Raw genomic sequence first — 14,979 nt, 5'->3', positions numbered from 1 at the left:
TAGGCCTGAAACGTCAGCTTTCCTGCTCCTCTGATGCTGCTTGGCCTTCTGTGTTCATCCAGCTCTACACCTTGTTATCTCAGATTCTCCAGCATCAGCAGTTCCTACTATCTCTGTTTAAAAAGGTATTTGGCATGCTTGCCTTCATTGTTCAGTCCTTTGAGTATAGGAGTCGGGAATTCATATTGAGGTTGTACAAAACATTGATGAGGCCTCTTCTGGAATACAGTATCCAGTTCTGGTCACCCAGTTATAGGAAGGATATTATCAAGCTGGAAAGGGTTCAGAAGAAATTTACCAGATGTTGCCAGGTATGGAAGGTTCGAGTTATTGAGAAAGGCTGGATAGGCTGGGACTTTTTTCACTGGAGTGTAGGAGGTTGAGAGGCGACCTGATAGAAGTTTATAAAATAATGGAGGTACAGACAGAGTTAATGGTAGTCGTCTTTTCCCTAGGATGGGGGATTTCAAGACCGGGGGGCACATTTTTAAGGTGAAAGGGGAGAGATTTAAAAAAGACATGAGAGGGAAATTTTTACACAGAGGGTGGTTCGCGTGTGGAATGAACTTCCTGAGGAAGTGGTGGATGCAGGTACATTTACAACTTTTAAAAGACATTTGGATAGATACGTGAATAGGAAAGGTTCTATAAGAATATGGGCCAGGAGCAGGCAGGTGGGACTAGTTTAGTTTGGGATTATAGACCGAAGGGTCTATTTCCGTGCTGTATGACTCTAAGTGCCCTCTCCGGTTAACATGTGCATGAAGCTAATTTCTCAGATTTCATCTAAAATGTCCTGTACACTTGGAAAACTTGCAAAATTAAAACTTCTCTGCCCTCTCCAATATGGAAGTATTAAAAGTGCTTTGCTGACCCAATATGTATGAGTCATTTGTTGTATCTAGGTATAAACTGCAGACTGACTTGTCTCCAGTAGCGTCCTGGAAAGAAAATGTTATACTCAAGTCAAACGTTGTGACTTTCACAACTGTGCGAGAACCTTGAGGTTGTCATTGAGTCAATTTGCAGTAAAACAAATCTCACACAGACAGCTCTCTGCTGTAGAAGTGTCCTGCCTGTTAAGATGCATGCATGAATATTGATAAGTGTAAATGTACTGCAAACTTAAGATGCTTGTGAGCAGCTCTTCATTTGATTAATTTAACTCAGCAAAAACAGTCAAAAAGACTTCAATCCATATAATTTTTTTACATAATTCAGCATTGATTGACCATGCTCCCCAAAAGTAATGCTAAGCATTAAACTGTAAGTACACACGAGTCAAAGTATTTGTAAAAATTTCATTGCAATGCATGTGAAAAAAAAAATTTACATATAATCTGAAACTTCAATACCTATGCTTTAACAATTAGGCAAAGGCAGTTATGCCAATTGGGCATATATGTGCCTATCTTATATGGACGAGGTGTATACTGATCATGGCACCTCACTCATAGTTATGAAACTTAGAGTGGGACTTAATCTAAATAATTTTACTATTTATTCTTGCTGCAAGTGTTTTTCCTTCCTTCCCCACAAATCTCAACTCTTGATTTGATAGATAGGGCAATATACCAGATACTACAAGCTAAAAACATCACCAGACGGGCTCTGCCAATCATGGCTCAATTGGTACAGTTTCACTTGAGCCATAAGATCCTAAGCTCATGTCCCTCGTCGTGCCTCAACTGACTGACATTCCGTTACAGTACTGAGGGACTACTGCACTGTTGAGGTGCCATCCTTTGGATGAGACATTAAACTGAGGCCCCAGATGCCTGTTCAGTTGATGTTAAAGATCTCATGACATTATTTTAAAAAAGAGCAGGGGTGTTATCCTTGGATTCCTAGAATCATAATGTAATCTTCAGGACAGAAGATGGCATTGACCTCCAATCCCTATTCACTTCCTATTTCCCTGCAGGTGTACTTCCTTCAAGTGTCCATCCAATTTTCTTTCTAAATCAATTTTTCCACATCCACCATCCTCACGAGGAGTGATTTCCACGTCATTACCATTTACTACAGAAAATAGTTCTTCCCCTCTCAAAATCTGAAATCTGTATCCCCTGGTCTCTTTAAAATCAGCAATAGGAAGAGTTCTTCCTTGGTCTACTTTACTAAGTTTAACATGATTTTGTTCACCTATATCAAATCTCATCTTCGTCTCCTCTGCTCCAAGAAGAATGATGCCAGCCTTTTCAAACTAACTTTGTAACTAAATCCCTAAACCCACTTAAGCCCTAGAATCATTCTGGTAAATCTTCTCTGCATCCTGTCAAAGACCTTTTAGTGTGGCTGGATAGGTTGGGATTTTTTTTTTTTAACCGGAATGTATGAGGGGAGACCTTATGGAGGTTTATAAAATGATGGGCATAAATAAGGTGAATGGCCAAGGTCTTTTCCCTTGGGTTGGGGAGTTCAAAACTAGAGGGCATGATTTTAAGGTGAGAGGAAAAAGATTTAAAAGGTACCCCAGGGGCAACTTTTTTCCACAGAGTAGTTTATGCGTGGAATGATCTGCCAGAGGAAGTAGTAAATGCAGGTACAATTACAACATTTAAAAGACATTTGGATAGGTACATGAATAGGAAGGGTTTAGGGGTATATGGCCGAATGAAGGCAAATGGGACTAGTTTACTTTGGGAGCTTTATTTATCGATGTACCAGAATTCACAGTTTTTTGACCTTCAGTCAATTTAGTATTCAGTTGGCCCTCTGGTGCCATTGCCTCACTTTTATTAACTAGCCTGTTACGTGATACTTTGTCAAACACATTCTTAAAATCTATATGGACATCTTCCACTACAATCCCTTCATTAAAAAAAAATCAATTAGATTAGTCAAGAATGAACTGGCTTTTATAATTCCATGCTGGGTCTCCTCAATTAACTCAAGCCTCTCCATGTGCCAGCTGATTTTATTCCCTAATTAAGGATTCCAAATATCTTGCCCATCATCAATGTCAGACTAACTGGTCTGTGGCTATTAGGACTACTTGTCACCTTTCTTACATAAGAATGACACATTTTCCTGGCCAAAATGTATCCCTCAGTCTCATTGCTGTCTGTAAGAAATTGCTGCCGCGCTTCCTATACTGTTAACAGTGACTACACTTTAAAAAGTAATTCCTTAGCTGTGAAACATTTTGAGATATCCAGTGGTCCTGAAAAGTACTATAGAAATGTATGTCTTTTTTTGTTCTGCGCTACCAGCAGAGCAGTAGATAAATTTAGTAACGTCATTTCTTGGGCTTATTCTTGAGAACTTTTTTTATTAGAAAAATAGTCCATTTCACAATTTTGAAGCAAGGACTGAAATGAAACAATTTGTACACGAAAGAAGAATTTGCTCTAAGCAAGCACCATTAACTCTATTATAGAGCAAACAGTGCAATATCAGTGATTAGAAAGATGGAGAAACCTTTTGTTTTCCAATTAAGAAAAAGGAAGAATGGCGACTTCACAATACTAACCATTTATCCACTGGACCAAGAACAATGACTTACATTTATACACCAATTTCATCATAGAGAAAAAAAAGTCCCGAGGCACTTTTGAGGAGTATATAATCAGATAAAAATTGATACCAAGCTAAAAAAAAATTGAGATATTAGGAAAGTGTGGTGAAAAGAATGATTCAACAGATAGGTTTTAATAAAGATCTTATAGGAATTAATGTGGAGAGCTTTAGGGAGAAAATTACAGATCTTGGGGCCTAACTAGCTCAAAGTAGAGCTACTACTGGTGAGAAGGCAGTGGGGTATCTACAAGCAGTTAGAGTTGGAGGAATGCATAGTTCTGTGCAAGTTATAGGACTAAAGGAGATGGGAGAGATGAGACCATGGAAAAATAGGAACATAAAGATGAGAACTTCAAATGTAAAGCAATGCTGAGCTGGGAGCCACAGGAGTTCAGATGGTATAGGACGGATAGGCTAGTTAGAATACGGAAAGCACAGTTTTGGACGTGTTCAGGTTTATGGAGGTCGGAAGGTGAGAGACATGACAGAGAACATGGGAACAGTCAAGTGTGGAATTAACCAAAAGCATGAATGATGATTTCAGCAACAAAGAAACCTAGCTAAGGCAGAGATAACAAGGTTATAGAAGTGGATGTTTGAGATCTTTTGTGATGCAAGGGTTAAGGGATTGCAAGTTTATTTTAGGATATAGTATTCCAAGACTGTGAACAATCTGATTTGCCCTCAAGGCAGTGTCAGTGAGTTGGCTAAATTTGTGCCTAGGAAATTAAGCCTTCGCTGGGGGATTGATGACATCAAAATGCTTTACTGCCTTTTCAGGACAGATAAGAAAATTTCTGGATGATTCAATGTACTCAAGTGTTGGTAGAAAAGTTTCTCACTCACCGTTTCTTACTTGGTATGACACCAATTTGCTCACTTTCGCCATGAGGTGTAACAAGTCGTGCTTGCCACCATTCATCATCAGAGGCATTAATGACATGTAAAATATCACCATACAAGAAACTCAGCCCTTGACTTGGCAGACAACTGTCCTTGGTTCTATCATAGTCAAAGAGAGCACTGAAAAACAAATGGCATAAGGTATACTGTAAGCTCAGAACACTTTGGCAACTATTACAGGGAGATGAGACAGATACTACACAAACGCATGCACACACACATTGCAATGATGCACAGTGAGATTTGGGAACTCTCTCTCCAAACTGCCCAGTGTCAGTATTGATCACACTGAATAAACATATGGATAACTGGGCTGAGAAATAAAAAGGAAAAATAATGGGCTAGTCAGTCTGCTCTGCCATTCAATTAGATCATGGCTGACCAGTATTACCTATGCTTATCCATTTTGGTCTGTAGCCCTCAATATTCGTATGTAACAAAAAGTGATTTTACAATCAGATGTTCAATTTTCTATTGACACAGCCTCATCAGCCTTTTTTCTCCTTCAGGGCAGGAATGAGCTGAAAGCTCCAGATTTCCATTAACTTTGTGTGAAGAAGTGCTTTCTGACTTGATGCCTGATTTCTCTCAACTTTTAAAGTTCTGCCTCCCTGTTCTGAACTTCTCCTCCAGAAGAAATTTTTTTTTTAATCAAGTCCTCTGATCATTTTAAATGTTTCAAGTATTTCACCCCTTTCTCTTCTGCATTTAAGGTAATGTAAGCTATGTTTAAGCAACCTGTCCTCATAAGTCACCCCTTTTAGCCATGATATAATTCTGGTGAATCTGCATCAAACATCTCTCAACAGGTGTCTCCAGAACTGCATGCAGTTTTCAGGTTCTTGGCATTTAGAAAACAATCTTATCTATCCTTCTGAGATCCATTTTTCTACACTGAATGGGCAAAACTGACAGATGAAGACCAATCTGTCAATACTCCTTTGTAATTTTTAGTCAGCGCTGTTAAATCATGGAATCACATCTAAAATTTGACATTATGTTTTGAATTTTGCAAGCACAGGCTGATTAAATTAACTAATGCATCTAAAGATTTTTATATTTTCACAATTTGCTCAAATCCCTCTTTACCTCAGAACTTTGAAATCTCTCATCATTTAGATAAATATGCCTTTTTAAAAATTCTTCCTGCCAAAGTGGACAATTCCACATTTTCCCACGTCATACTTCATTGCCAGATCTTTGCCCGCTCACTTGACCCATCCATAAATCCCTTTGTGGCTTCCTTAAAATGTCCTCCTCACAACTTACTTTCCTACCAATCTTTCTGCCATCGCAAATTTAGCAACCACAACCTCAGTCCCTTTGTCCAAGTAATTTATATAAATATAAAAACTTGAGATTCCAGCACTGATTATGCTTTCTCTTTGTTTCATTAGCTAGCCAATCTTCCAACCATGCTAATATTACCAGCTATACCATGAGCTTTTATTTTCCACAATAACCGTTGGTATGACAAATTTACAAACGCTTTCTTTAAATTTAAATGCAGTACATCCATCAGTCCCTTTTTATTTGCAGCACTTTACTTCCTCAAAAAGCTATAATAAATTGGTTAAATAGGATTTCCCTTGCACAAATTCAAACTTACTCTGCCTGATTACCATGGATCTTTTTTTTAATTGCCCAGCCATAGCTTCTTTACTCATAACTTCTATCATCTTCCCCATGAAGATGTTGTGCTATCTGGCCTGTAGCTTCCTGCTTTCCACCTCCTTCTTGAAGAAAGGAATTGTATTTGCTGTTTTCCAGTCTCATGGAACCTTCCCTGAATCTCAGTCTTCTGAATATTTATTTGGTTACTTAGGCTGCACACATCCATTATTTTTCATTTTGTTCATTTGGGATTTATGTGTCACTGTCCAGGCCAGCGTTTATTGCACATCCCTAATTGCCCTTGAGAAGGTAATGGTGAGCTGCCTTCTTGAACCACTGCAGTCATTTGGTGTAGGTAGACCCATAAGGCTGTTAAAAAGGTTGATCTTGTCCTTCTAGATGGTAGAGATTGCAGGTCTAAAAAGTGCTGTCAAAGGTGGTTTGATGAGTCATTACAGGGCACGTTGTAAACAGTGTACACTGCTGCCAATTTACACAGAAGGAGCGAACGTTCAAGCTTTTAGATAGCGTGCTAGAAAGCAGACTGCTTTGTTGTGGATGGTGTCAAGTTGAGTATTGTTGGAGCTATGTGAATTCAGATATTCGATCACGCCCCTGACTTGCACCCGTAGATGACGGACAGGGTTGAGGAAGTGAGCTACTCCTCATATAATTCCCAGCCTCTGACTTGCTCTTGTAGGATCTGTTTTTCTTGTTGATCCAGTTCAGTTTCTAGCCAATGGTAATTCCCAGAATGCTGACAGTGAATGATTCAATGATAGTAAATTCATTGAATCGCAAGGGGCAATCGTTAGGTTTTCCCTTATTGGAGATCATTTCTTGGTTGTTATGTAGTACAAATATTAATTGCACTTATGACTGCAAGCTAGTTCAGCATCTGAGGAGTCACAAATAGTTCTACATATTGTGCAAGCCTCGGCAAACATCACCATTTCTAACCTCAACATTGAGGGAATGTCATTGCTGAAGCAGCTGATGATGGTTGGGCCTACAACGCTACCAAGAGGAGCTCCTGCAGGGATGTCCTGGGACCAGCACCATCATCCTTCATGAAAGTTATGTCTCCAACCAGCATTCCAACCCATCTGTCATTGACTCTAAGACAACAAGGTGCAGAGCTGGATGAACACAGCAGGTTTTGCTCCTATGATGCTGCTTGGCCTGCTGTGTTCATCCAGCTCTGCACCTTGTTGTCTCGGATTCTCCAACATCTGCAGTTCCTACTATCTCTGATGTCATTGACTCTAGTTTTGTTAGTTCTCCTTAATGCCACAGTCCTTCAAATGCTGCCTTGATGACGAGGGTAGTCATATTTGAACCGAAGCTGTAATGAAGTCAAGAGCTGAGCATGCTTGGCAGAATGCGAACTGAATGTCAGTGAGCAAGTTACTGCTAATCAAGTGCTGCTTAATGGCACCATTGAGGGCCATTCCCATCACTTTGCTGATGATCGAAAATAGAGTGACAGGGCATCAATTGGCAGGGTTCGTCTTTTTTGCTTTTTGTAAACATCACATACTTGGCCAATTTTCTGAAGAAGGGTAATAACCCGAAACGTTGACTGCTTCTTTCCTCCAGATGTCGCCTGGCCTGCTGTGCTCTTCCAGCCTCCTGTTTGTCTACCGATTTTCCATATTGTTGAGTAGGTGCCAGTGTTGTAGTTGCATTGAAACAGCTTGGCTAGAAGTTCTGTTAATTCTGGGCACGTATCACCAGTACAAATGCAGAACACTGGCAGGATCCATAACCTTTGGCATTGGATACAGTCCAGAGAAGATTCACTATGTTGTTCTAGGGTAAGTAGAGATTTTCTTATGAGGAGGGGATGAGTGGGGTGAGTTTGTACTCATTGAAGTTTAGAAGAATGAGACAAGACATTAGTGAAACATTGATGATTCTTAAGGGGCTTGACATGGTTGTTTCAGAGAGATTGTTTCTCCTTGGGGGTAGTGTTGAGGGCCAGAAGCATAATCTCAATCAAGAGGTTACCTATATAAGATAGAGATGAGGAGGATATTTTTTCCTCTCTCAGGGTGGCGAATCTGTGGAATTCTTTACTGCAGAGGGTTGTCAAGGCTGAGTTAAGTACTTTCAAAGATCAGACAGACAGATTTCTAATTATTGAAGGAATCAAGGGTAATGGGGGTAAGGGAGGAAAATTGAGTTGAGGGTTATCTGATCAGCCATGATCTCAATGGTGGAACGGACTCATTAAGTCTTATGGTCAATATCCAGTGCTTCTGGCTGTGTCTTGATATCACATAGAGTAAATCAGATTGCTTGAAGACTGTGATCTGTAATGCTAAGGACCTCAGGAGGAGGCCAGGATGGATCAGCCACTCAGCAGCTCTGGCTTAAAATGGTTGTAATTCCTTCAGGATTGACTTCTTCATTGAAGAACTGGACTCCTCAACATTGAAGGTGGGAATGTTTATAGAGCTTCCTCCTCCTGGTAGCTGCTTTACAGTCACACTGGATGTAACAAAACATTGCAGAGCTTAGATCTGATCTATTGGCCATGGAATCATTTATCCCTGTCTGTTACATGCTGTTTCTGCTGCTTGTCATGGAAGTAATTCTGCGTTTAGCTTTACCTGATTGACACATCACTACTATTGGGGATCAAAGCTGGTTCTGCAACTTAATGGTAATGGTAGATTGGAATGTACGTAAAGTCTTCAGGTTACAAATTGTGGCTCAACACAATTATCCTGCTGCTTATGGTCTACAACACCTCATGGATGCCCAACATGAGTTGCTGGGTCTGTTTAAATTTCTCCAATTTACTGCAGAGGCAGTGCAGCACCACATGATCACTGAATACAGGGATGTGAATACTGGACTTTGTTGCCAAAAACACTATGCAGTTGTGACCCCTACCAATACTGTCATGGAGATATGCCTGTGTGACAATCAGTGAGAACACAGCCAAATAGATTTTTCCCTCTTGGTTCACTTACCACCTAACATTGATCTACCTATGTTGTTTAGGGTTCAGTGACCTCCATCAGTAGTGGTGCTACCAAGGCACTCTTGGTCCCCAACCCAGAGTACATTTAACACCCTTGCCATCCTCAGTGCTTCCTCCAAGTGGTGTTCTGATTCATCAGTCATGGAGGGCAGTAGATGGTAATCAGCAGGAAATTTACTTGTCCATGTTCCACTACATACCATGAGTCTAAAAGCAGTGCCCAGGACCGACATGGCAAATCTTAATCTTTTATTTTCTACTGTAAGCTAGATATATATCTAGCGTAAATTTTAAAATGTTTGCTCTTACAGTACACTGATTTCTCAATTTCTCATGGTAGAAGCTGAAATAGATAAACTGTAAATCATTGAGACAGCAAGGAATCAGACAGCAGCCATGTTTCTATTGCTTTCCTCAAATATTCTAACAGTTATATCTAGCTTCCCCTTTAGGATGATGGTAATAGTGTAAACTGATAATTAATTGAGACTCCATTGAAAACAAAAGTTTAACTTATTTAAAAATAAAAATTATTCAATACCTGGTCACATTGAAACGACTCAAAGGACTGAAAAACAAATTATTTTGAAATGGCGGGTCTAGTGTCAAGTAATATGGTAATAAGTGCAACAATGTGACAACAACTACTCTCGGAGGAGATAAATGACCAAGATACCCATTTCTCGATTCAACTACTGTATTGTCTCTTGCTAACTGAAATGCTTGAGTGCATCTCCCTCCTCACCAGTATAACAAACTTACCGGACATAAAGCGAGCGTTTCTCACTGGTCCGCAGGGAGCCAGAACCAGAACTCATACTGCTGTTCATCATCTGCTCCCGAAGGTCATGGATTTTAGACTCAAAACGGCTGTACTCTGTGAAGAAAAATTATAGATTTGCAGCAGAACTGAAGCAATATGAATTGATTAACAAATAGACGAGACAGCACTCATGGAGTCCTCCAAGATTCTTCCCTTGGCCTCTCACACTCTCACATGGTGCTCCTCAGTGAGTCTATCTGAAATTACTTTAGATTCCTCATGTGTGCTGACAACAACCAGCTTTACCAGCAGCCATACCTGTCCAATGCCTCTGATTTGTCATACAGATTGTCTGGCAACCAGCACCGGACAAGCAGAAATCTCCATCAGTTAAGTACTGCGAAGACCTAAGCCATTAGATTCAGTCCAGAACTGCTGGGACCGCATAATCATAATGTTACTCTGGTTTGTAAAACACTTCCAAATCTTCATCACCACTTGACACCAATAAATCCAGCGCCCAGTTTGAGAGATTATGATACAAAAAGGCAAATCTTTGAATTCCATTCCAGATGTGAAATTATGTAATCGGGAGTGCACAGGAAAAATTTAGGCTTGCAGGTCAACAATCCCTGCAGCATTGTCTATTCATAATGTCTACTTTTAGTGTTGGCCAGATTGCGTAAGACTGAATCAAATCCTCTTGCTACTGTGGTGTGGTGAATTTTATGCACGGGTAAGCAAAGTTTGGCAGATTTCATACAGTCACTTGGGTTCCTTGGCAACACTACTAGATTTTTAAATTGCTTCCAAAAGTTTCAGATGATCAAGCAAATAAGATAGTCCTAAATCTGTTCACGAGAACACAGTCCAATGTGTTCTCTAGCACCAACTGAGACGCACTAACCAATGAAGGAGAATCAATACCTGATTCTAACACAAATTATGTATTTTAATTCACAACTCGCGGGGTGAACTAAGGCAGGGTTGGGTTGGGGTTGTGGAGAGGGGAAATCGTCATTATCTTTTAAGTTAATCTCACGTGAACATTTTCAATGGCTTCATGAAATCTCAACTTTGCTTTTTTGAGGAATTGAAGTATTTCTATTTTTTTCCCCCGTTGGTTTCTCCATACCCCAAGAACAAAGACCTAAAACACCCCTTAGTGGCAACTTGGGTCCCTGATTCAAGACCCTTTCCTTCCAAAGCAGCACTGGTTGCCCTTTTAAGGCGTCAAAAGTCCTCCTGTGTGTAGTGGCCCTGTGACTATCGGAAGTTTTATTTTGTTGCTTATTTCATCTACTACGTTTGTTTATATGTCAGAGTCAATACTGTTCAAAGAAATTCATTTTATGTGAAAAATTTTTGAGATATATTGTGCTGACATGTCAAAATGCTATATAAGTGCAATTTTATCTCACTTTTGAACTGCATAAGCCTCACTAAGTCTGAGTATTGTTTATATGCACAAAATCCACAGGGGAACGCAAATTAAAGAACACAGAACAACTTGCATTTATGAAGTTCCTTTGCTGTTGAATAAAAAGGTATTAAAGGCATGTTATAGGATCATTATCAAACAATATTTGATATGAACAATGAATGATTAAGATATTAATATAGATCCTTGGACAAAGAGGTCAGTTGCAAGTAATGGCTTAAAAAGAAGAAATGCGGAAGTTTCTCTGCAGAAATTTCAGAGTAGATCTGAGGAAACTGAAGACACTTACCAAATAAACAATATAAGAACAAAGCCAAATATTGTACCGATCAGTTACAGTATTACTGCTACTCAAAGTGCATACCGTCAGTTACAGCACTACAGCTAGTTCCACAACTGGACCAATCAGTTCCACTACTACAGTTTGTCAAACTGCTTACTGATGGGCCCCAGCACCGCAGCTGGTCAAACCATAATCATTCACAGCAGCGATACTGGCCAGGTCTTACAGGGAATAGAACAGTTAGTTTTGGCAGCACATTAAACAAACCTTGTTGCAATCAGTGTCATATCACAGCTGGGTGTATTTTCTGGAGAAGCTGAACATTCATTATTATTGAAGGTGTTAATCTAATCTGTCTCACAAAGAATAAACTTATATTTTCTATAAGAATTCATGCTAACCAAAGGTAGATGACCTTTCTGTGTGATAATATTCTAAAAGCAATCAACTTGAAATACAACAGATTTTTGGTTCAAACTTATTTATCAACAGGTCTGTGGGTGTGCTCTAACAACTTGCTGCCGAAGATCATTTACTTGGGAATGTCAATAAACACATTTCTTTCGATTTCAGGAACAACAAACAGTTACAAAAATATTAATATTTAATTTGAAATACAGCATCTTTACAGTCAGCACTTGGATAAACTCAGGCTCTCCAATACATCTATATATTGAGGTGAAGTTTAAAAATATTACTACTACATAAAGTTGTCTTGTTAAGTGCTGGAGAGCTCAGTAACTAATCATTGTTCCAGGGATTTTATGGAGCTGTTATGATTGCATTAATGATTACATCTTTCAATACTTTGATTTCGCATTTCCATGAATGTGCTTCCTGGGCAACAAACACAATACCAAAATGCAGCGTATTATGACAGCAAACTGCACTATTCTAATCATCCAAAACATCATAAAGAACAACCAAAGAGTCACCAAATGATTTTAAGCTGTAGGTGCATTTTTTAAAACACAGCAGTAAAGAAATGACACAAAGAAGAAAGAATATGCATTTATGAAACAACTTTCACAACTTTAGAACAACAAAAAACATGTGACAATTAAGTATTTTTAAATATAGTTTCTGCAGATTTGCTACTCAGGAGGCTTTAAACTGGTATGGGGAGCAGTAATGAGAAAAGCGCCAATGTTGAGGGCTGTTCAGAAGTTAAAGGGAGCAAGTTAAACAGTTAAGATAAGCACGAGCGCAGCAGGGAACAAGGTAAAACTGAAGAACTAAACTGCATTTATTTCAATGCAAGAGGCCTGACAGGTAAGGCAGATCAACTCGAGGCATGTATGGGAGCATGGGACTGAAATATCATAGCTTTTACAGAAACATAGCTGGCAGCTCAATGTTGAGGCAAAGATGCTATAGGAGAGATAGAAAGGAAGGCGAGAGGAGGGGGCATGGTGTGTTTGAATAAGGAAATCATCACTGCTGTACTCAGTAAGGAAATTCCTGGGGAATTGTTCAGTGAAGTTATATGAGTGGAACTGAGAAATAAGAAAGGGATGATCATCTTGATGAGATTGCTCTATAGGCCCCCCAAACAGTCAGGGAGAAACTGAGGAGCAAATATATAGGACAATCTCAGATATGTCTAAGAAAACAGGGTTATTATACAAATAGATTTTAACTTTCCAAACATAGACTGGGACTGTATAGTGTTAAGGGCTTGGAATGGGGAGGAATTTATTAATTTTATTCAAGAAAATTTTCTTCATCAATATGAAGCTGTTCGCAGGTAAAGGGACAAGTGGTAAGTGGGAGGCTTTCAAAAGTGAGACAGTTCAGAGACAGTATGCTCCTATTAGAGTGAAAGGCAAGGTTGGTAGGAGTAGGGAACACTGGATGACTAGAGATATGGAGGGTCTGGGCAAGGTAAAGGAGGAGGCATATGTCAAGTACAGATGGCTGAGATCAAGTGAATCACTAGGCGAATCAGGAGGGCAAAAATAGATCGAGATAGCTTTGGCAGATAAGAGATTCTACAAGTACATTATGGGCAAAACAGCAAGTAGGGAGAGAATACGGCCCCTTAAAAATCAATCAGACAGTCTATATGTGGAACCACAGGAGATATGTGAGATACTAAAGGAATATTTTGCATCAGTATTTGCTGTGGAGAAAGACATGGAAGCTAGTGAACTTGGGAAATAAACAGTGATGTCTTGAAAACAGTCCACATTACAAAAGAGGTGGTGGTGGAGGTCTTAAAATGCATAAAGGTAGTTAAATCTCCAAGATCTGATCAAGTGTATCCCAGAGCATTGTGGGAAGCTAGGGAAGAAATTGTGGGAACCAGCAGAGATATTTGTATCATCTACAACCATGAGCGAGGTGTCGAAAGATTGGAGGGTGGCTAATGTTGTGCCTTTATTTAAGAAAGACAGCAAGGAAAAGCAAGGTAACTGTCGAGTGGTAAGCCTGACATCAGTGGTGGGTAAAGCTGTTGGAGGGGATTCTGAGACAGGACATACAAGCATTTGGAGAGGCAAGGACTGATTAGGGACAGTCAGCATGGGTTTGTGCATGGGAAATCATGTCTCAAACTTGACTGAGTTGTTTTGAGGACATGACCAAGAAGATAGATGAGGGCAGGCCGGTAGACGTTGTCTATGTGGATTTTGGCAAGGCCTTCAACAGGCTCTGCATGGTACACTGGTTAGTAAAGTTAGATTACATGGGATCCAGGGAGAGCTAGCCGCTTGGATACAAAATTGGCTTGACAGTAGGAAACAGAGGCTGGTGGTACAGGGTCAAAAACAGAAGTTGCTGGAAAAGCTCAGCAGGTCTGGCAGCATCTGTGAAGAAAAAAATCAGAGTTAACGTTTCAGGTCTGGTGACCCTTCCTCAGAAAGGACTAGAAACGTTAACTCTGATTTTTTCTTCACAGATGCTACCAGACCTGCTGAGCTTTTCCAGCAACTTCTGTTTTTGACCCTGTACCACCAGCATTCGCAGTTCTTTCGGTTTTTATTTGGTGACACAGGGTTATTAGCCCCAATATCCCTCCTCAGATAAAGAGATCAGAGTTACACACCCTGTTCTAGGTGTGGTCTTACCGATGCCCTGCAGTTTCAGCAAGACATCCCTGCTCCTGTACTCAAATCCTGTCCCTATGAAGGCAACATACCACATGCAAACTGTGGCAAATGCTTTTTGTTATAGAGTCTACAGGTCCATGACCAGTAGTGTTCTGCAGGGATTGTTGCAGGGTCAACTGTCGTTTATCACTTATGTAAACAATTTGGACATGATTATAGGAGGTATGGTTAGTAAGTTTGCAGATGACACCCAAATTAGTGGTGTAGTGGACAGTGAAGGTTATCTCAGAGTACAATGGAATCTTGATCAGATGGGGAAATGCACTGAGGAGTAGCAGATGGATTTTAATTTAGATAAATGGGAGGTGCTACATTTTGGGAAGATAAACCAGGTCAAATCTTACATAATTA

The 14,979-nt window shown here is 39.8% G+C and overlaps 1 protein-coding gene across 3 annotated transcripts in view; it reads right to left on the bottom strand.

The window, feature by feature from the left end:
• dlg3 (discs, large homolog 3 (Drosophila)) overlaps positions 1-14,979 on the bottom strand; it is a 474,567-nt gene that overhangs the window by 33,841 nt on the left and 425,747 nt on the right. For all 3 annotated transcript variants that reach the window (XM_048604865.1, XM_048604866.1, XM_020519066.2), the window contains 2 exons: positions 9,794-9,908; positions 4,369-4,545 (listed from right to left, as the gene is read on the bottom strand). In XM_048604865.1, the coding sequence (XP_048460822.1) occupies positions 4,369-4,545; positions 9,794-9,908 (292 nt within the window). The remainder of the gene's footprint in view (positions 1-4,368; positions 4,546-9,793; positions 9,909-14,979) is intronic.

The sequence above is a fragment of the Rhincodon typus genome, chromosome 14 (genome assembly GCF_021869965.1).
Source record: "Rhincodon typus isolate 14 chromosome 14, sRhiTyp1.1, whole genome shotgun sequence".
Lineage (NCBI taxonomy): Eukaryota > Metazoa > Chordata > Chondrichthyes > Orectolobiformes > Rhincodontidae > Rhincodon > Rhincodon typus.
The sequence above is the reverse complement of the archived record's forward strand: the minus strand, read 5'-3'. Positions and strand labels throughout refer to the sequence as shown.